At 38.8% G+C, this 22,268-nt stretch overlaps 1 protein-coding gene across 2 annotated transcripts in view; it reads right to left on the reverse strand.

The window, feature by feature from the left end:
• CDH7 (cadherin 7) overlaps positions 1–22,268 on the reverse strand; it is a 105,858-nt gene that overhangs the window by 19,994 nt on the left and 63,596 nt on the right. For both annotated transcript variants that reach the window (XM_047086305.1, XM_047086306.1), the window contains 3 exons: positions 13,607–13,860; positions 1,558–1,694; positions 625–746 (listed from right to left, as the gene is read on the reverse strand). In XM_047086305.1, coding sequence (XP_046942261.1) covers positions 625–746; positions 1,558–1,694; positions 13,607–13,860 — 513 coding nt within the window. The remainder of the gene's footprint in view (positions 1–624; positions 747–1,557; positions 1,695–13,606; positions 13,861–22,268) is intronic.

Genomic DNA, 22,268 nt, shown 5'->3' on the forward strand with positions numbered 1-22,268 from the left:
TGTTGTTGTGCTCGGCTTTGTTTTCTGTGACAGAGAAGAGCAATTTTATACCTTATAATAAACACCATCCTTCTGGAAGGAAGGAGCAGATAAACTAATATGAACTCAATCTAAAAAGGGCTCTGAAAAACCAGCCGTGTCCTTTTCAAACGCTGTGTTTGAATTTACTTTTGTGAACCTGAGACATAAGCGGCACCAACTGATGACACCATCCCCGTAAACATTACAAAACACTGAACAAAATGGATGAGTAGAACAAACCAGACCGAGATTAAACTACACTTAATTCTTTGAAGTTCAAGGTACTTACGCCCTGCTGTGTAAAGTGGGGAATAGCTCAATCAAGCTTAATATGCTAGACTTCGTAAAGGAGTCAAAGCCCTCCACCATTTACCATGGCTTTTACAATGTTTATCTTTCTTCCTGAGAAATTTCATCATCCCAATTAAACCAGAATTTTAGAGTTCCTTCAATGTTAGTTTATGCTACACATCAAAGTGTTAGTTTTGCTGAGACATGCTGACCATATTTTATCTTAAAGCTGACAGAATTTCAAGGGCAACTGCTGCTGCATATTTTAAAAGAAATCACAAGCTAGGAGGCTGGTGTTCTGAAAGCTCTCACCTGCCCTGGCTGGGCATTTTCACACACGGTGGTTTCATAGTCCATAGCAAATTCAGGGGCATTGTCATTGATGTCGAGTATAGTAATGGCCACATAGCCTCTTCCAACTTGAGACGGATTCTCTAATAAAGAGGAAAATGTCTTATCATTTACTCAGAGTAAAGCTGTTATGCCATTGCCATTTAACTCAAGAAACTCCTATTAAAAATAATTAGAATCAATAAAAAAGGGTTTGCCTCTCTAAAGCATGACCCTAGTAAGAAAATGACCAAACTTTGAAAGAAATCTAGAAACTTAACACTGTAGACTTCAAAGAGAGCAACAGAAAATTCGATCCAAGCATCATATATACGTACAGTATATGCATTTTTTTTTAGTCCTTGATAAGAAAATCATTGAAAGAATGAGCAATAAACCATGAATTTCAATGTTCTTTGAAGCTAGAGCTCAGGTATGTAGGACTACACGTATATAATGTACACCTATGTATGTACATAATATGCATAACATAGAAGTGTGCATTATTACGTCGATGTCTTTCTTATCAGGGACTCAAATGAGTTCAACGTCAATATGCAAATCTGAGTGTCTTGGCTAGAGATCAACCTACTACTTTCTGGAAGAAACTGGCCCAACTCTGTATCAGCATAAATGTAGCTTATGAAATATGACTACAAAGCAACAAGAAATCCTCTGAAGGTAACTCAGGCCCATTATTTTATAGTCCTCTCTTTTCATTAACTTTCTGAGCATTAGAAAATAAAGTTAATGAATATAAATTTATTTCACAGCTGGAAATTAAGGATTTTCAAAGTTTTGCTTAACTTGAATAAGCACGTAATGTGACTCAAGTAGAAATGATAACCCCGTGACAACCCACTCTCCACTCTCAGCGTCCCCCATCCTAACTGAATACTAAACCTTGCAACTTACGGCTCTCCATTGCAAGAACTGTGATATTATGAACAGCATTTGTCTCTCGATCCAAAGATTTGGCGGTTGTAATAACTCCACTGTTGGCATCGATATTGAAATATCTCTCCAAGTCTGTGTTTCTGTCAATTGAATACCTAATGCAACATTAAAAAAGAAGAAAAACACTTCAATATTTGTGTTTGATTACAATTTGCTAAATTTATTTCATTAATTACATGGCCACTCATCAAATCCTGCTGACACCACAATCTGTCATATTAGTACAAATACATGCTTAGCTTAAAACTTCACCAAAGTTATACTTAGTTCATAAGTTCTTGTCAGTAATCTTTTTGATTTTCTGTCAGTAAAAAATAAACACCCTAGTGTAGTTCTCTTCACAGCAGATTTGATATTATAAGCTTCAAATTTATTTTATTATTATGTTAGTTCCCCCAAATCAATTACAATAGACTTAGTAGCCTCTGCCATGGTTATAGGTCCCTCTAAAATGAAAATATACACAGACATCCTGACCATTCACATACACCTTTTGTCTTGACAACTCCAGCCAGATCTCAACCCCCCAAACTTAAAAAAAATCCCTCAGGATCTTGGCCAGGATTCCATAGAGAAGTTTCAAGGTAGAACCCCTAAAATTACATGAATATTTTGGTGTATAGGAGCATTTTCTCAAAATATCTGCTATCCAAATATGAGTGAAAAATGTTCTGCCTGCGTTCTTAATCCATTATGCTGTTATTTGTTCTGTATACAAAATTCACCCACCTCCCATTAATGACTGTCTTTAAATGCCACCCCCCAGTCATTCTAGTTGAGTAAAGGGATCTCATTTAAAAACAGACAGACAAAACCAACAGATAAACGCATACCCAGTTTAAGAAAGTATTCTATGTTTCCATAGTTCTACAACACTATTATTAAATAGAATCATCTACTTCCAGTCTGATGTATCACAAAATGCTAGACACAATAGCAAGGAAAGAGGAGGCATCAGAAAATATTAGAAATTTAACTGCAAACCAACAAATATTGTCTTTGTCCAGCAATAGTAGGTGTTTGGGTACTGAGAATGTTAGGAACTTATTTTCTGATGATTTCTATTTTCTTGATGGCATATGAAACAAGATTATCAGCTGAGAGAGCAAAGGGGTGAAGGTACTTTGAGAAGAGTAGTCATTTTTTTTAGAAGAGACAGAAATATAAATAAATATAAATACACACACAGAGACCAGGGAATGTATAACAGAAGAGCTAAGCATTGTGGATTGATACTTTGAGATTTATGTTCCTCAATTTAATATGAAACCAGTCATTCTATGTGTCTGTCTTGCTCTGTTGTCATAAAGGTGCATAAAGAGCATAGGGTTATTTTAACTGGTCACAGACAATGGATGGGGGCGGGGTATGGACAACAGGGGCATGTACATAAGAGTGATAATAAGGAAGGCCCATGATCTATAAGTTGGTAAGGAAGAACTAAGGAAATAAGAGAAGACAGACTGATTTGACAAGATTCTGATTGCACCAATAGATTGTAAATTCTTTCAGGATGTGGAATTTCTAAAGTGGAAAGCAGTGGACAAAGATTAAGATCCTTGAGGTAGATTTTCAACAGCAGCGTATATACGAGAGCTGACAAGTTACAAGTATGTTCGTGAGAATCTAGGACTAAATCAAGGCAGAAAAACAGATCACTGGAGGTAAGAAGACCAAGAAACTGAAATAGGCACGAGGCATGAGTAGGCATTTTTCCAAAGCAGATATCCAGATTGCTAACAGACCCGTGAAAAGATGCTCAACATCACTTGTCATCAGGGAAACACAAATCAAAACCACCATGAGATACCACCTCACACCTGTCAGAATAGCTAAAATTAACAGCTAGCCCACTAGACTTATATATTGAATTGCCTGCTTAATGTCACCACATGGATAGACAACATTAACAGAGATGTAACATGTCCCAACTGATGTTGTAACTGCTACAGTCTCCCAAGCCCCTACTTCCCCTACTCTTTCTCCTCCGAGTAAGTGACACCACCAGTCACTTGAATGTTCAATCAAAAAATCTAGAACTGGTCAGTGACTTGTTTTTCTCACTTACTCTTGCATCCAGTTTCTCAGCAACTTCCAAGTACAAGCAGTTCCAATGGCCATACACTGTAGCCTAGATTCTGCATTATTATTATTATTTTACTCTTTATCAACGTATTAGGAGAAAACTAACAAATTGCTCTCCGAGGCTAAGGCGGAGGGAGTCAGAGCAGATGTGGGGAAAGGATGAGCTGTTGGCTTGAGATTGAAGGTCTTGGCAAGGACACAGAGGACACGGGTTGTCCAGAACACTCCGGGTGGTGGTCATACTTCTTCATCACAAGGACTCGGGATCACTGAGGATTAAAGGGGTTCCTTATTTTCAGGGGCACCTGGGTGGCTCAGTAGGTTGAGCATCCAACTTCGGCTCAGGTGATGATCTCACAGTTTGTGGGTTCGAGCCCCACATCAGGCTCTGTGCTGACAGCGTGGAGCCTGGAGCTGCTTCGGATTCTGTGCCTCCTTCTCTCTCTGCCCCTCCCCTGCTCATGCTCTGTCTCTGTCTCTCAAAAATAAATAAATGTTAATTTTTTTAAAGGGGTTCCTTATTTTCAACCAGTCCTTCCTGGCATACAAAAACCTAGATTTTATATAGGAGACATTCACTACGATATAAAGTTACCTAAGAAAAGCAGCCCCGCAATCAAGAGAAGTAATGATTACATGGGCATTTTTTAAGTGAGAGGTGCCAGATGTCTCTCAGGAGGATTGACTGAGCCAAAAGAAAAGGAAGAGCCTAAAGAAGTTCAGAGGATCACCTTGTACAGGTCTGGACCCACGGGCCAAGGCCCTGAGATGTCTGATGGCCCGAGTCAATTAGAGGCTGAACAGAAAGGAAGGGGATAGGTTGTTTCTCTAATCACAAACTGAAGTGAATGTCAGTGCATCTCCTCATGCTGTTAGTGGTGTTTGGACTCACGATCATCCCTCTACTCTCTGCAAGTGACAGCCTAAGAAAACTTGGCCTCTTTCAATGCATGTTGGAGGAACCAATGAAAGGGATCCCTTCTATGATTTGCCGCAGTTAAAGCTTCTGCTCTATCCATTTATTAGGCAGGCAGCTTGAAATCTCAATGTCCAGCCTCAGTCCTTTCCTTGAGAGCTGTGAACTGCTCCAGACACCTGCAATGTCTTGAACTCAAATTCAGTAGATTTAAAGCAGATCCAGCGGCCTTTTCCCAAAACTATCAGTTCTTCGTAACTTTCCCGTTTTCGGAACGAGCTGAGTATTTAAAGCAGAGTTGACGTTTTTCTCTGAATCCTCAACTGTGAAGGGTCATGTGTAACAAAGACTTCTACTTACATGTCTAATATTCATTTACCCTTCATTCTTATTAATAGAACCTTGCTTTTGTTAGAGGCAGCCATGTGTTCAGCTGAACAACTGGGATTACTAGTCTTCCATGCTGATGCGGTGTCAATCTCCTTATATTAACATTTTAGCAAATGAGATGAAGAAAGTTGAGTCGAGCATGACTGAAAAACCCCTATAGACTATAGGAAAGAGCTGATAATTCAGCTTGCATTTGATGTCCGCCCCTTCCCCTCCATCTCACCTGGGACACGCACACAATGGAAGAGGTCCAAAAACCATCTTGTAAATAGGAGGTGATGAGTGCTTGGCATGAGAAGCCAAGGCCCTTGATGACATTATACTGCCAAATTGTCAGTCCTTGGGTGCATAGCTCCAGACTTCTCATTAGTAAGTCATTAGTGTTAAGCTTTGTTGCGACTAGCCAAGCACAATTTCGAACAAGGGCAAGCAGGTACTATTATGGTGGTATTTCAGTATTAGATACTAACATCTCACAGTTGGTTGTTGATGGAGACAAGATTCAGAACCGTGTCATCTGAGCCACCTGTCCATTATGTACCACATTACCCATAAACGAGCTTTTAGTCCCTGTCACTTACAACTCTACAATTCGGCTTCTTTTCACCTTTTCCCAATGCTCTCTTATCTAAAACCCTAAGCCAGTCAAACTGATGTTAATGGATTAATTAAAAGGCCATGTGTCTCTCCATTTCTGATGTCTTTCCTCATGTTGGTCCTCCTGCACTCCGTGTTTCCGCCTTTCCAATTATTTTAGTCCTATGATTCCTTGAAGACAGTCCTCTAGCATTAAAGCAGCAAGCCTTTCCAATTACATAAAAGAGAAAGAATTTTTCCCCCCAGTCAGGGCCTCTCTAAGGCGCCAGATGTGGAGCAAGAACAGAGGGGCTGTCTTGACTTCTGCTCTAACTCATCTCCATTTTCCTGGCTTTGGACGCATGGGACTTAATTGCCATCCTGGAGAATTGCATTCCTGCCTCAAATCAGAGACCCCCAGGCCTCAGAGGTTTGGGGCTTTGCTTGTGGAGAAGAGCAAATCAGAAAATGTGGTTGATTTATTTGGGAGGAAAAGGAAGGCTCATGGGACAGGGTCCTGCCATACATCATTCTGAAGAAAATGGGTACTGGTTTCAGAAAGAAAGCCCAAGAACAGCATCAGAAAGCAGCAAGATTTAAACCTAAAAGCTAACGTGTTATGAATTTTTGCCAACCCAAGAGTGTTCTTCATTTCGACCCATGCCCTGCCCCCAGCATCAAGTTTCTGTTAAATCACGCCAGTAATAATTTTGGAAAAGTCTTTAAAAAAAAAATAATGTAGTATGATGTGATGTGACTGTGGGACCCCAGGATTCGAAGTCAGGACACCCTGGGATATTAGCACCAAGCTTGATCTGACTGCCTGGAGGGACTACCAGTAATTTAATCCCTCAGCCCAAATTTATTAATAAGTGAGTTGAAATAGAGATCTCCAAAATTTTGTAAGTGTCTGATCTGATCTTAGCAATTATCCTACGTTATCACAGAGAATCACTGCATATTTTTGTAACTCTAATTTCCCTAGGATCAAACAAAAAATTAGGGCACTCGGTACTGGGAAATCAAGGCTGTTCCTATAGTATATTGCCAAGAAAAAAAAAAAAAAGAACAATTCATAGTCAAAGTGACATCTCTGAAGTTTAGTTCATTAAAGCCATTCTGTTTTAAAAATATAACACACGCATATAATCCATAATGGGCCTTTCTTGGTTTGTATAAAGAATACAGGCTGTCACTAAAATCCCTTAATGTTTAATGTAGGGAACAGTTGGAGGACACATATTTGGATCTCTCTGTTCTCTAGATCTTACAACTTTTTTCAAAACAAATATTTTAAACTAAAAGCAAAAACCAAAGCAAAAACAATTTACAAGTTATGCTTTTTTAAGAAACCCTGCAGTAGTTAGGATCTGTGAACTTGGTGCTCCCCACCACAAATCACACACAAGGAAATAAAGGACACAATTTATGGCCCCGACCCTGCCACTGTCCTCCTGTACTCATTTGGGCTCTCGAATCACTATTTATACTGTTCTCTTTCTTTCTCTGCAAAATGAGACAGTTTTACAAGATGGTTTATCATTTCCAGATTTAACATTTGCTTTTTTAAGTAAGATTTTGTGTACCACCTCTTTCCAGCTAGATAACAAGAGGCTTGGGAACTCATCTCATCATCTGTATACGCTTGGCGCTCCGTACATCTGCAATGAAAAGAATTCCTTAATAAGCGCCTGTTATTACCACGGCTGCTGTTTGAGAAGCTATGGAGATCAATCGAAATGTTCTTCTCCAGTAGCATTCTTATCGCCCAGCTACTGAGATGCATGTGAACACTCACAAAAAGGACGTGTGGGTGAGTGAGCTAGATTAACACAAATGTATCACCGCTACTCCCCAAATGGCAAAAGATAATGTGATAAATATACACGAACAATTCTGAACACAGAAACAGCTGAGTCATTCGAGTTGAGATCTTAAGAAATGCATGTGTGGGTGGGTGCCTCTGCGTGCCTGTGTGTGTGTGCGTGTGTGTGTGTGTGTGTGCGCGCGCGCGTGCACGTGTGTGTACTGCTGTAAGGAGTGGGCAGCTTCTGATACAGACCTTGCTAAAATCCTGGAACCACATTTTCTAACTGTGTCACCAGGAGGCAGATGTATCATAACACAGGAATGATAATGCTTGCCTTACAGGACTTTAACGAGAAATTTCTTCAAAATAAACTACTGAGTTCAGCACTTAGAGATGCTACTCTTTGTACTCTCACCCCCTGCTGATAACGGCAACTCGATTCTCCTCAGAGATTTAAACCTTCCCAATCTCATGCAATCTTGATGGTACTCACAATCAAGATGCCCAGAACTTCCTGGGTAAGAGACGGGACACACGTCCTAAGACAGGCCAAAAAACTTTCCAAGAAACGTGAACCTTAAACAGAGGGCCACGAGAAAAGAACAGGGTTGGCACGGGTTCACCCCACTGCTCCATCCTCAAAAGACTATCTGCTCATTCTTGCTGGTCATGTTTCTAGAAAAACCTTAGTCTTCTGTGTTCAGAGTACTGGCTATGCGATGTTTTCTTTAATTCTGTGAGCTATCCCCAATTATTTCAATAAATCCTTTTTTTCAGTTATCTATGGCCAATTTCTATTATTGCAACTAAACAATGCTAAGAGTACAGTTCAGTGTAAGTATAGCTCCTTAATCTTTCTTCCTCACGGATAGTTCCCTAAGACTCACACCGAAGCCCGTTATGGATTTAGTATTCTTCTATTCATCACACTTTTCAATAAGCATTTTAAATGTGGAAAATAATATAAGGGACAAATCAAGAGAAATGTAATCTTCAATAAATTCATTACCTGCAGTCTTCCAAAAGCTAACTCAGAACTCCAAGCAGAGTTCTAATTCTAGGGCAATATGATAAAAGATGGAAAAATTGATCACATATATTAGGAATTTCTACTTACATTTTGAAAATTATCTCTGGATATTAAATACACTAGTATAATAACACTTTTTTTTTACCTTCACCATATGTGAACTTTTTTTTCCATTTTTAGTGATCATTATATTCAATTGGGCAGCATTTTGAAATTGATTAAAGCTCATATTTTCCCGATGGAATAGATTTCTGCTACTTTGCACATGAACCACTATTTTTCCTCTATGTTACTGGCTAAGTTTCTTACAAAATAAGATACTACCAAATAATTTAGATTAAAATAATATGTACAAATATATGCATGTATACAGGCTACTTAAAAAAAAACCTACACACTGAATTATTCAAACATCCCAAATGTGTTCATACTAGTCACACTACATAATGTAATATCTGATACTATGTTATCACCTTTTATCTGAGAACATAAAATACCAGGAATGCCAAAAGTGCCCGCAGGTAAGTAATATTACCTTAGAATCCTTGAACATAAGTCCAAATGTAGTTCTGTATTTAACTTGTTAGAAATGCTGAAAACAATCCCCATTAATTTTTATGACCCCCCCCCTTCACATCTAATCTTATTTGCGATGATATCATGTTTCAATCCATTGGCTATTTTTAGCATAGGGGCTTTGGGCTGTTTGTGCTGCCTAGAGAAGTATTTCTGCTGATTTCATAAAACAGCACTGGACTCTTAAGATGTAACTAAATAAAACATAAACAGACTTTGCATAATGTTTTCGTGGTCTGTCCAAATTCTGCCCTCCCTCAAGGCCTTGCCTACACGATCACTCCTTCAAACGAAGTCTCCTGTCCAGTGAGCTCGGAGTGACTACAATTTATCTCATGATTTGCTCTGACACTTTCCCCCCTCATTTTGTTTAACGTTTGTGGGATCTTATTTCTTCAACCGGATTGGAAGTTCCTGGAGGTCAGAGGAAATGTTTTACTCATCTTTGTTTTTCCTGTCAGTATTCTCCCCAGCACTGTGCACAAAGCAGGTTCTCAATAAATGTATGCTGAGGCAGTGCTTTGGTCTCCAAGTGCCGACATGAAGGGTGAAGAGTGTTCTAGGCTCTAGGCTGCTCTCATAGTGTCCCCCGTCTCGTTGATGAGACACGCAGAAGCGAAGTTTCTAACATTCGGAAAGATGATCAAAATCAGAACGTGACCTGTCCTTCCAAATTCAACAGAGAAACCCTGATATTTGGCATTCTGGGACAAAATTTACATGAAAAAGTAAGCAACTACATAAAACATAAAGAACCAGGTGTATGCTGGACCTCAATGATCTACTTTTGCTTTCAAAAAAGCCTCTTCTTCTTCCTTTTTTTTTTTTTTTTTCTGGCTAAGTAATCTTAACTATCACCTAATTTGCATTTTGGGCTTCTAGTTTCTATATGGGAAGAGGAAAACAATGTATACATGACATGATGGGGGAGGTGCCCTATCTGAATGCTAGGCAAGCTACAAGGAAGATAGGACATTTCACGATGGTGTTATATTCTGGCTAAGTACCGTGCTTAGAGTTCATTTAATCTTCCCACCTATTGCTACTATACTTCTAGATGGTCAAAATGCTTTATCGTGATGTAGATGCCCAGTCCTCTTTTAAAGAAAGGGCATATGCACAGAGAAGAGTTACTCATCGCTTTGGCTGGTGCCAGAGGTAGGTAAAAATAAAAAGTGCTGAGCAAGGAAGAGATCATATGAGACGAGGCTCTCAATTCTGTCTTTCTGGAGGAAAGTGAATGTGTTTCCTTCTAGAATTCTAGTCTCATACCCCACATATTGGTAAATATCCCAAATATAAGTAGCCTATGCTAGATTTTAGTATTAGGCTACAAAACTGTCAATAAATTTAAATGTGAAGTATCCAGTTTCCCATCCTGTTTTACGATTCAAACACTATCGGCCTCATTTCAAGCAGTTACAATAAAACAAATAACTACTTTTCCACTCCTCTAAGAACCACACCATGTCTAAAGGTGTGAGCACAAGGTTCACAACTCCAAGACGCTTCGGGTTCTAACTCAATCTGGAAATTCACTTTTCCTAAGATCTCAGAAGACTGTGACATCTACCCAACGAGTGGCATTTGTTGAAGGAGGGCTTACATTTGGATAGGTACCTGAGCGCCCAAAGCAAACACGTGCTCATGTCCATTAAACTATGTCATATTGTCTGTGTACTGGAACCTACGTGAATACCAAATAAACTTCACTACAGACTGCCAATACAGTTGCCTGTAAAGTATGTCTCCTTTCATTGGCTTATTGACCTTGAAATAAAGATGGCAGGGAAACACAACAAACTGTAATAATAGCAATGTATCATGATAATGCTTTCTAATGCTTAAGTCATGATTCTCAGTTTGAAATCATTGGTTACTTTCCCTTTATTAATCTTCAAAGAACTTGGGAGAAGGCAGGGACAGGGTTTACTTTTCCTTTTTACTGGGTATATGGGAACTTAGGAGACTAAGTGCATCCCCTAGGTAACTCAGCAAATATCAGTGCTGAGAAGAGAACTAGTCTTCTAGAGAATGCACATCAGTGCACACCTATTCATCAAAGTAGAATCTGATAGGAGGAGCCTGGCCTTTCAAAGGTGGATATCACAAATGAATATGAAAGACAGATCCAGAAAAAAAAAATCAGCTATGGATGTGAACTGACCTTATAAAAAATAGTGTAAAAAATGCTTCAAAAATACTAGTAGTAAATATTAAGTCAGGGGCACCTGCGTGGTCCAGTCAGTTTAGCATCTGACTTTGGCTCAGGTCACGATCTTGCAGTTCATGAATTCAGGACCCGCGTCAGGCTCTGTGCTGACAGCTCAGAGCCTGGATCCTGCTTCAGATTCTGTGTCTCCCTCTTTCTCTGCCCCTCCCCTGCTCACACTCTGTCTCTCAAAATAAACGTTAAAATTTTCTGAAAAATATTAAGTAACGACATTAATTCTACAAAAGCAAAAAAAAAAAAATACACACAACAACATTTTAGTCCACTTTGAACAAAGGCGGTCCTCTTTAGTTGTGAGACTTAGGTGTTCAAAAACTGATATAAGATAGCACTAAGCTGAACTTTCAGGCCACCTTCATTAGTCTTAAGAAAAAGCAAATGAGGTAAAAATAAATTCCTGGCCAGCCTCTTTCATTGACGAAAGCCACAGAGATCTGCACCTTCAAAACCAACAGAGTTCACCTTCTGACCCTTTCTCTCTCTGTGCTTCAGGGAGTAGACCTGGAGGTCATTTCATCTCTACCTCAGGTCACTACTCTCCTAGTCCTACTCTTCATTCCTCCCCAAATTATAATACTGCATTTTTTTTCAAATAAAGTACTATAAAAAGTAAAATACTTATGTGGCGAGGCTTTAACAGGATGACATACAAGCAAACGAGTAAAGGAAAAATAAGAAAGAAACAAGATAAAAACGCAATGCAATCTATCAATTTGCCTTGACTCCTCTCACTCAAGTCCCGAATCGTGATATATATGCGTCTCTTCTTTTACACCCCTAACGTCATGAAAGCATTCTCTTTCTTCCCATTGAATGGTTGAAGCAGAAGTCTGACTGTTCTGAGTAGCTGATCTGTGCCTACAATCATGCTGTGTCTGACTGTTCCTAAGGGAAGGAGACTTACATGTGTCAGTAGGAGATGTGATGCTATAGCAAACCCAAGTTCAAGGTGTGCAAGTCAACGGGATTTGGTGAATGCAGCTGAGCTTAAGTTAGGAAACTGTTCTGACAACGAAGGATGGACTGTTTTAGGCAGAAGGGGAAGGCGTGTTCTACCTGGTACATTTGCGACTTCCGAATGTTCTATTGCACGGAAGATTATATTCCTAGGGATGGTTTGTGATCGCTGTGTTCAAAATAATATAGCTGTCCCTATAGCCTGACTTTATTGTATAGAGAGGGGGATGCCAAGTCTGACTTCATTTTTGAACAATTATTTTAAATAAATTCTTCACTAGACTATGATGTTAATGTCAGACAAGAGAGAAGGAAAGGAGAGTGGGGTGTGTGTGTGTGTGTGTGTTACCATATCTGTATCCCTAAATAAGCTTATTGTTTTAGCTTATTATTTTAGGGAGGTAAAAGATTATAAGCTTTTCTTAACAATAATCATCTAAATTATGGATATTTTTCATGACAGTTTACAATGTCCAGACTTAGCTCAGAAGTTAGCTCAAAGCTCTCACCGTTGCCAGATAGCAGTTAAATCTAAATGTGGTTAGCTTATTAGTTGAATATATATAAAATACTGAGTGATTTTTGTACTTTATACCTTTATGTTTTTGTAGTCAAAATCCAAAAGGTCACATTGAAAAACTTTACTAGTGAACCCAAATTAAGACATGCAATACAAAGAAATTTCAAATATATTGTCTTTATAACATTTATCTAAAAAGACATAATGTATCGTATGCACACACATGCTAACACATGCATACACAAAACCATACATGTAGATCATAGGTTGTAAGTTTTATGTAAAAAGTGTGAAATTGGATATCATGGTATTTTGACTTGCTTACCTATCATCATTTTGTTAGTTGCGAAGAGATCAGTTGCTTAGAACCGTGTGTCTAGTCTCGATACAGGACTATTGATAAAACACTTTAAAACAGTCCTTAGATACAGATACAGTTATACTTTTTATAAGTGGAAATAATAAACAAATACATGCTAACCAAACAGGCCAATATGAGAAAATGATCTATTGAAAGTCAATCCCTAATTTAAATTTTTTATAAAATTAGTTTTCTAATATATGCATATATCCCATAACTAGGACACGCATCACTTCATCTTTGAACACGGTTTGCTTTGAAAGAGCTCAGGATAATTGGTTGAATAGGAACATCAGCTATGGCTTGTGGATGATAATGGATGACTAAAAATTATTGCTACATAATAATGGCCCCGGATAATCAGGTGAAACATTTTTAAATTAGTAAAATGTTGCACCGCTCTGATCCTGGTTCCTTTTGCCTCTATGGCTCAATATATATACAAAACTGGTCTTCATTTGCCATGAACCAAAAGCATCGTACGTAGAGACATGAACTGTGAGCAAAGCACACTCTTGTAAAATTGCATAAAAGGAGAGTGATGAGCTTTTACCTCACAGGGCTGTTGGAAGAATCTGGGTCATGAGCCGCGACGGTGCCAATGATATTCCCAACTTGGGTAGCCTCCGATACCTCCATGGGGTACAAGGGTGAGGAAAACACAGGGGGCTCATCCACATCTTCCACGATTATCTTCACTGTGGTCGTGTCGCTGAATGGACCCAAGCTCAGAAAGCGAGGGTCGGCATCTTTGTTTGCGGCTTCTATCCGGAGTGTGTAACTTGTTTTGGCTTCAAAATCCAGGTCCTGTAAAGAAAGTTATTAGGAAAATTAAATTACCAATTAAATAGTCAGCTAAGCAGAGCCTTTTCATTTATGAATGTCAGTACGCATAGAAAGGACTCCGCCACGAAAATGCACCATCAGCATTCACAAATAATAAAAAATAATGCCAATCAGAATCCTTGCTGCTTTTCTGGCTCACAGACAATGGTAAGTGCTTTTCAGCTAACTTCATCCACTCCGCTGGCAAATGCAAGTCTTTTGAATATTATTTGAAAGACAACTGATAAGATTGAAAAATCTTTCCAACAGGGATATCAATATAATTTTCTTCAACCATGTAATTTAGCTGCACTATCCAGGGGTGCACACTAAAAAGAAAGAAAAATACAACTTTCCACTGAATTTATTATTTAAAAGGTCATCTTTATTGATTTCAGGGACTCCATTCCAGTCCTGAGCTTTTATAGATGCTCCAAAGGGAGCCAGCCACCCAGGATAGGTGGTACGTTGAATTTGTGCCGTCTGAAAACACAGCCAGTTCTCGACGAAGCACGCATTGTTTCTTTCTCCACAATCCCTCTACCAGTGCACACTGTGTCTCTGTATTTGATGGTGGAGAGTTATATTCCAGAATCTCCATTCTGTAACTTTCCTAGAGGATTAACATGCTAACACGTTCCTCAAAAATATGACCCAAGTTAAACCATTTGGTAGCTTTAAAAAGTTGTAAGGGCAATTAAATGCTGTCCTAGAAACGCACCATCTGTGGGGGGAAAAAAAAAAAAGAATGCTGCACACAACATGCTGAAGTTGTTTGTGACAATAAAATGCTCTTTCTTCAAGGGATACAGAGCCTCAGAGTTTAATGACTTTCGATCTCAATCTCACCACTGAAAAGCTGTCCCCAAATATCACTTACGTTCAATAAGACAAAAATAATGGTGTAAAAAAGTAAAGACATGGTATGAAATATAACACATGATACATATAACTCTCGTTTTTACTTAATGGTTATGTCACAGGAAAAGTATTATGAAAAGGGGCAAAAACGTAATGTTGCAAATTATAATCCAACTTCATCTATTATGTAGGTGGGCACATGAGTATTACATACAGGAAGGTATGCATACATTCCAACCCATCCCAAAAGGTGTGATACTAAAAAAAAAAAAATACTGTAGTCATATAAATATAAATTAGGAGATGCACATATAAACACACACTGAAAGTATATACATACACATATATGTATATATGATGTACAGAATATATATACATATATACACATCTACACACGCTTAGACAAAACATAATACACATACACACATAAACCCATGTACGTACAAAATATACAAATATTCATGTGTATTTGCAGACATATATTACATGAAAAGATTCCATGGCTCATCTCTGGTTAATACCGAGAAAAAAATATATAGATCAATTCTCAAAATAGGTTTACAATATCTAGATAAAGGAGAACTTACTGAACTATTTACTGGCCTCACATCGGTCTCATCCAATCGACTGTAAGCTCCAGACAGTTTTGTTAATTACTAGCATTCCCAGTGCCTATTATGAATTCAGTACATAGAAGGGGCTCAATAAATTCTCGTTGGATTAGAAAACAACTAGACCACAGATAGCCAGGACACTTGGCCACAGAGAATCCCGATGGCCAAAGTAGGGGGTGAGGGGAAGGAACAATTAGGTATATTGGTATTCTACCACAGGAAAAAAAAAACCTTCTTAGAATTGCTACAGGAAAATGCAGTTTTAATTTTCTCTGAAGTTTCATATGAAAATTCAGGGGCACATGACAGTGCTCTAAACAAGTCCTTATGAGCAAATTCAGTGATATTTTTACGAGGCTACCTTTTTTGTCTATTACCTAAAAATATTTCTGGCTCGATAGTTCTCAATCAAATGTGAGAATTAGGACTACCCAGAGGGATTTTCTGGCACACGTGTGGCTCCTTCAATGAAAATTTTGATTCAGCAGATCCAGGATGAAGCCCAACCGTACGCATTTTCAAAAGGCTCACTGGGTAATTGTGATGCAAACCCTCTTGCAAGAAGCCTGATCTTTGCATTAACACGGTCTTGTCACCATACATATAATCCACTATTTAATTTGGGTACTGCTGAGAATAAAAAAAAAAAAAATGTACCTAAATGCATTTACTTAGAGACTGTAAACATACGCACAAACAGCTCAGATATTAACCTGTTTACTTTGTGCTTCTATTACTTACGAAACTGACAAATGATGAGAGGAATCTTATTTTTATATAATATGTATCTGTGTATGTAGAATGTGTTTTAAAAATCCTGTTTATCATCTCCTTTTAAATCAATTCAAAACCACAACTTTTAAGATATTCATTCAGGTTTATCCAAAGGGGTAACAAGTATTTCTGTATTCAAGTAAAAGTGTGACTGATATATGAAACAATAATTTAAAATCTACCACACAAATGAATGCAATTATTTTATAGCAACTTTTTTTTTTAATCTGTCTAAAAGGCAACAACATGAGATACAGACATCTGGATGCCACTGAATCATAATGAAACACAGTATCACACAGGATGATTGGTTGCCTGAGAGCTATTATGAAAATAGAGCAATAAAAGAATTCATATGAAAGGCTATGAATCAAGATTACAGACAAAAGAACTGCAACACAAAATGATTTTCAGAGCAAATCAGAATAAGCCAGACAATACTTTTCAAAGAGAGGTGTGGGGTAACAGACAGAGTTGTTAAACACACAGAAGAAAAAGCTTTTGCAACAGAATTTTGATTCCTATTTCTTTTTCTTATTGATTTCTATATAAGCAACATATTCCGTAACTATTAGATTTAATGAACAGGGTTTTACTTGGGGAAAGAAATGTTAAAGCAACAGGTGAGGAAAGGCAAAGTAAAAGGAAGGAGATGAAGGTAATGTCTGAAGAGATCATGTTCGATATTAGAAGCTACATATCACTGGAGACCATATGTCACTGGAAATCAGACCAAAACACTGTTCATGCTGTCGCCCACAATAGCAAGCAAGATGTAGGATTAATGAGAACCTGAGTTCAAACGGAAATCACATAGACCCAAACCAGTGATGTCATAGAGACATATCTGGGACCTGTAGAAGCTGTTCTTTCATCTGTCAAGTGACCCGTATGTCAGAGACACCAAAAGAAAGCAGCTTATTGGGTATCTGATTTCCTAGACTATAAAACAGGGCTGTTTTTTGTTTGTTTGTTTGTTTTTGCCATCAGAGATGAGAAACTTCAGGATTAAAAAGAAAAAAAAACTGCAGAAAACAAACTGATGGTTAGCAGAGCGGAGGTGGGGTGGGGGTGGTGACACTGGCAAAGGGGATGAAGGCTTGAAAAGTTCACTCATCTTGACAAGCACGGACGAATGTGCGGAACTGTCCCATCAGCCGGCTGTACACCTGAAACTAATATGACACTATATTACGTGTTAACTATACTGGAATGAAAATAAAAAGCGTAATTAAAAACTAAGCAGTATAACTGCGGCAGAGGTGACCAACCTTTTTCCTGTAAGGAAATAATACTAAATAATTAGGCTTTGCAGGGTATGCATTCTCTGCCCCCTGCAAATGAATTAGTGTGGCTGTGAGCCAATAACGCTTCATTTGCAGGCAATGAAATTTACATTTTATATAACCTTCACGTATCACACAACATCCGTCTTTCCCGATTTCTCCATCATTTTAAAAACACAAAACCACCCTGGGCTCTGGCGCTGTACAACAGCAGACAGGCAGTTGTTTGTCAACCCCTGATCTAGGGAGCCCAAGAGAATAAGCTTATTTTTCCAGACTAGATGCTCACCCTTCTTTCTCCCATCCTTTTTACTACAATTAAAACGAACTATTCACTACGAGCATCACACTTCGTCTTCCAGTTCGTATCGCCTGCTGGCCCTTCTTTCCCACATAATTTTGTCTTCCGTTTCTCTTATTGAAATCTCAAGGATACTCGTGATCACCTTTTCTTTTGAGTGTTCCCAGAATCCCCGTACCTAACACATAATAAACCTTATGTTGAAGGCTAACCATGAACAAGAAGTTTTATACACATTTTTAACGTACATTGAAAACGATGCAAGGCTAGTATTATTAATTGATGTGAAAACCAAACAGCAGAGAGTTACAATGGAAGTGTAGAGTTACATGTGTAGAAGGGCAGGCACATTACGTGAACTCAAGGCCACGTCCACCCACCACCTATCCCCTTCCTGCTACAAAAAGCAGGCTCGAAGAGCAATTAGGGCTTCGTATTGTATGGCATTATCAAATTTAGGCACCTGCCTACATCGCCGACCTCACAGGTTTGCTATAAAGTATTCCTTGCTTTAAAATACGTAGAACACTGCCCAACACTGAGCAATCGCTGTACAAATATTCACTTGGTCATTATCATTCTTAGTGCCATTATTTCCTGCTAGATTATGAGCAAATCCATTGAAAGTTAAGACCATGCCTTCCTCTTCTGGAAGAGGACACCCCCCCCCATGACACCTACACCTTCAGTAAAATCACTTTATAATATGGTGGCTTGGATTTAAAAAAAAATATGTCATATAGAGTGGGGTCTTCATAGTTCCCCCTGCCATTTTTAGCATTTTTAATAGTAGAACCTAAGTTAAAACATAATCATGAATTCATTTAACAAAATCACTGCACTACATTCTTCTTTCTCCATATAGCTTGGCTACTGGTCTATAGCCAAAGGTGCTCTCATTAAGCTCAACAGCCTCCTTTTAGCTCTTGTTCTTTTGAGCAATGCAGAAGTTGATGTTTAGGAATTGATCCATATTAAACTCTTCTTTTTAAAAAATATTTATTGGGGTGCCTGGGTGGCTTAGTCGGTTGAACGTCTGATTTCGGCTCAGGTCATGATCTCGTGGTTCGTGGGTTCGAGCCCCGTGTCGGGCTCTATACTGACAGCTCGGAGCCTGGAGCCTGCTTCGGATTCTGTGTCTCCCTCTCTCTCTGCCCTTCCCCCACTCACACTCTGTCTCTCTCTCCAAAAATAAACGTTAAAAAAAATTCTAAAAATATTCATTTATTTTGAGAGAGAGAACGTGTGCATGCACACACCAATGCGTGCAGAGGAGAGGGGCAGAATGAGAGGGAGAGAGGATCCCAACCAGGCTGTGCTGACGCAGGGCTTCACGATCTCATGACATCTCATGTTTCATGAGATCACGACCGGAGCTGAAATCGAGAGTCGGACACTTTACCAACTGAGCCACCAAGGCACCCCCCAAGTTAACCTTTTCCTTTGCAGATTGTTCTCTTTCTGCTCTTCTAAACATGGAGTGGTACCATAAGAGCTGATTAGAGCGTGCGTGTGTGTGTGTGTGTCCCCCGTCTATATATTTAGTGTCTTATATTTAATGTTGATTTTGTGCAAAAGCACGAAGATTGTCATTTGTAAAACACTTCTTTCTCTGGAGATTCCAGCCGTCTTTTGGATCAAAGCATATTGTTTTGTATTCAATATCCTCCCTACTTGTTGATCAAACCAATAGAAATCTTTTGTCTCCCTTTAGTAAGTGGGCCTAAATGAGGCCATACCTATGGAAAAATAGCCCCACTCACAATTTTCCCTTTACAATGATTTCAAATAAACCTACTGTCCAAAACCTTAAAAATGACCCACAACCTTGAAAAAGGTCTCTCAGCAAGGATAAATTTAAATAGCATTTAAATACAATGAAAAGAGTTCTAAAGTTACTCCCCCCAAGTACTTTTCAAAAGCAAAACACACCTTTATCATGTGCAACTGCATTATTGCCTTTATTTTCACCCTTTCTTGGGTTGTGCCCACAGAGGTCTTCATGTTTCCCACTTGCCTAAATTTAGGTAGGCTTCTTCCTGACTTTGGCCCCTGACAGCCCTTTTCTTAGACAGCTTGTACATTAGCCCATTCTCTGCCCTTTTGAGAGGTAAATTAAAAAAAAAAAATCTTGCCATTTTTACAGCCCAGAAATGTCTTCCTCAAGAAATGGGGAGCCATCTCTTTGAAATGTCATTATCAAGGAAGACAGACCCTCTAGCTGCTGGCTGCTGTGGAAGGTAGGAGCCAACCTTCAGTCTAAGCCTTACTCCAAGTTGTAAAACTACCCCCTGTCATAAAGGTACAAGAAAATCTACTTTACTTTTGGGTAAAGCCAATCAGGACAGACAAATGTCGTTATCTCTCTTCGTAGATACTAAATCCTAACTCGGTAGCCCTCTTTCTCACCTGACTTGAGTTTATTATTATTAAAAAAAAATTTTTTTTTAGAGAGCGAGATAAAGTAAGTGTGCATGGGAGTGGGAGGAAGGCAGAGGGAGAGAGAGAATCTCAAGCAGGCACCATGCTCAATCGAGCGTGGGACTCAATCTCAAGACTGAGATCATGACCTGAGCCGAAATCAAGAGTCAGACACTCAACCTACTGAGCCACACAGGCGCCCTCCTCTGACTTGAGTTTAGACTGAATTATGGTCTCCTTCTCCTACTGCAATATCCTTGAAGTCTGTCTTAAGCTGTTTAAATTTGTCCAGTGCCATTTTTGCTGACAGGTGCAAGTGATTTTAGCATCTTCTGAAGGTTTTATTTGCCTTGAAAACTCCTGTGAATCATAAAACCTATGTTCAGATTTGGACAATAGAGTACTGTTTTTTTTTTTTTTTATAGAGGATAAGAGAAGGGAAACACAGGTTTCAAATTGTTATATGATTCTATATTTGGATGCATTATGTTGATGCATTAAAAATATTTAAGGACAAATAATCTGAAACGTCGCAAAATAAGTATAAGCAAATTTAGACTAAGCAAAAAAAGATTATGAGACACCACCACATCGAGTTTATGTTTCTAGGAGAATTATTATCTTAATTTTTCAAAAAATTATACTTTAACCCAGCTCTGTATCAGGTACTTGATACAAATATTCACATTTTGCTAATATACTATTACTACTACACAGAAAATTTTTGGTACTCTATAGGTAAATTGGTACCCCACCAAAGATCTTATGAATAACTGCAGAAATGTTTAAGCCCGAAACATTAAGTTATGTCAACCCATTAGGAATAAAGTAAAGATATACATATCGGGAGTAACTATCTCCATTATCTAGCCACACAGGTATCTTTTGACTTCTATGAGTAATTAAATTAACATCTCTTAATCTTGATATGAAAAAAAAGAGATAATTCAAGCAGGCATCATAACACATCTCCATTCTGTAACTTAAAAAAATCTGAGACAATCAGTTAAATGCACATACATTTCAGATTTTTAGTTGAACTAATCCACAAAGAGGTAGAACTGTAAGCTGCTCGATGTATTCCCCATTAACCATACACATTGATGGGGCGCCCTGATGGCTCAGTTGGTTGATTTTGGCTCAGATCATGATCCCAGGGTCGTGGGATCGAGTCCCATGTCAGGCTCTGCTCTGAGTGTGGAGTCTAATTAAGATTTTCTCTCTCTCTCTCTCTCTCTCTCTCCCTCTCTCTCCCTCCCTCCCTCCCTCTCTCTCTCTCTCTCTCTCCCTCCCTCCCTCTGCCTCTTTCCTGCACTCATGCTCTCTCTAAAAAATAATTTATAAAATAATAAAAGAAATAAAAATACAACACATTTATATAGCCTTACCATATGCAAGTTATCATGCTAAGTGTTTAACAGTATTATTAACATCATTGATTCTCACAAGATAATACAGCTCCTAACAGATCTTTTTAACAAATCTAGAACTGAGTCAAGACAGATTGACTTTCTTGCTCCTAATCACACAGGGTGGCTCCAGTGTCTTTGTTCCCACAGACTAAGAAAGAAAATCAGAATGAATCAGATCATCTAAAACAAACAAACCAAAGTAGTAGGAGTTAATCTCAGGATAATGACAAAAGGAAGAAAGTGGGAGAAATCCTGTAAAACTGACTTGGAAACAAGCAGTCCATAGTGGGGGGTGGGTGAGATTCCAGTGAGAGACACTGAGGGCTGTTATCACCAAAATGTGCACTGCCATGGTACATTATTTCAACTTGAGCACAGAATGCCTAAATCAGGAATTACCCAGATTCTTATGCAGGCCTAGTTAATGTCTTGCTTTCTCTTTTATATTATTGTCTGGATTAGCTTTCCCACTCACAGAAATGCTCCATTTCACATATGTGTTAATTTCCTACTACTGCAGTAACAAACCACCATAAATTTAGCGGCTTAAAAAACATCAAAGTATTGTTTTACGACTTTGGAGTGCAGAAGTCTAAATCAAGGTATTGGCAGGGGATGCGTTCCTTCTCAAGGCCTCGGGGAGGGACAGAGAGAGAGAGAGGGAGACCCAGAATCCGAAGCAGGCTCCAGGCTGTGCTGTCAGCACAGAGCCCGACCTGGG

Source organism: Lynx rufus, unplaced genomic scaffold (assembly GCF_022079265.1).
Source record: "Lynx rufus isolate CCGP_SWC_20201006 ecotype Redwood Valley unplaced genomic scaffold, mLynRuf1.p SCAF_20, whole genome shotgun sequence".
Lineage (NCBI taxonomy): Eukaryota > Metazoa > Chordata > Mammalia > Carnivora > Felidae > Lynx > Lynx rufus.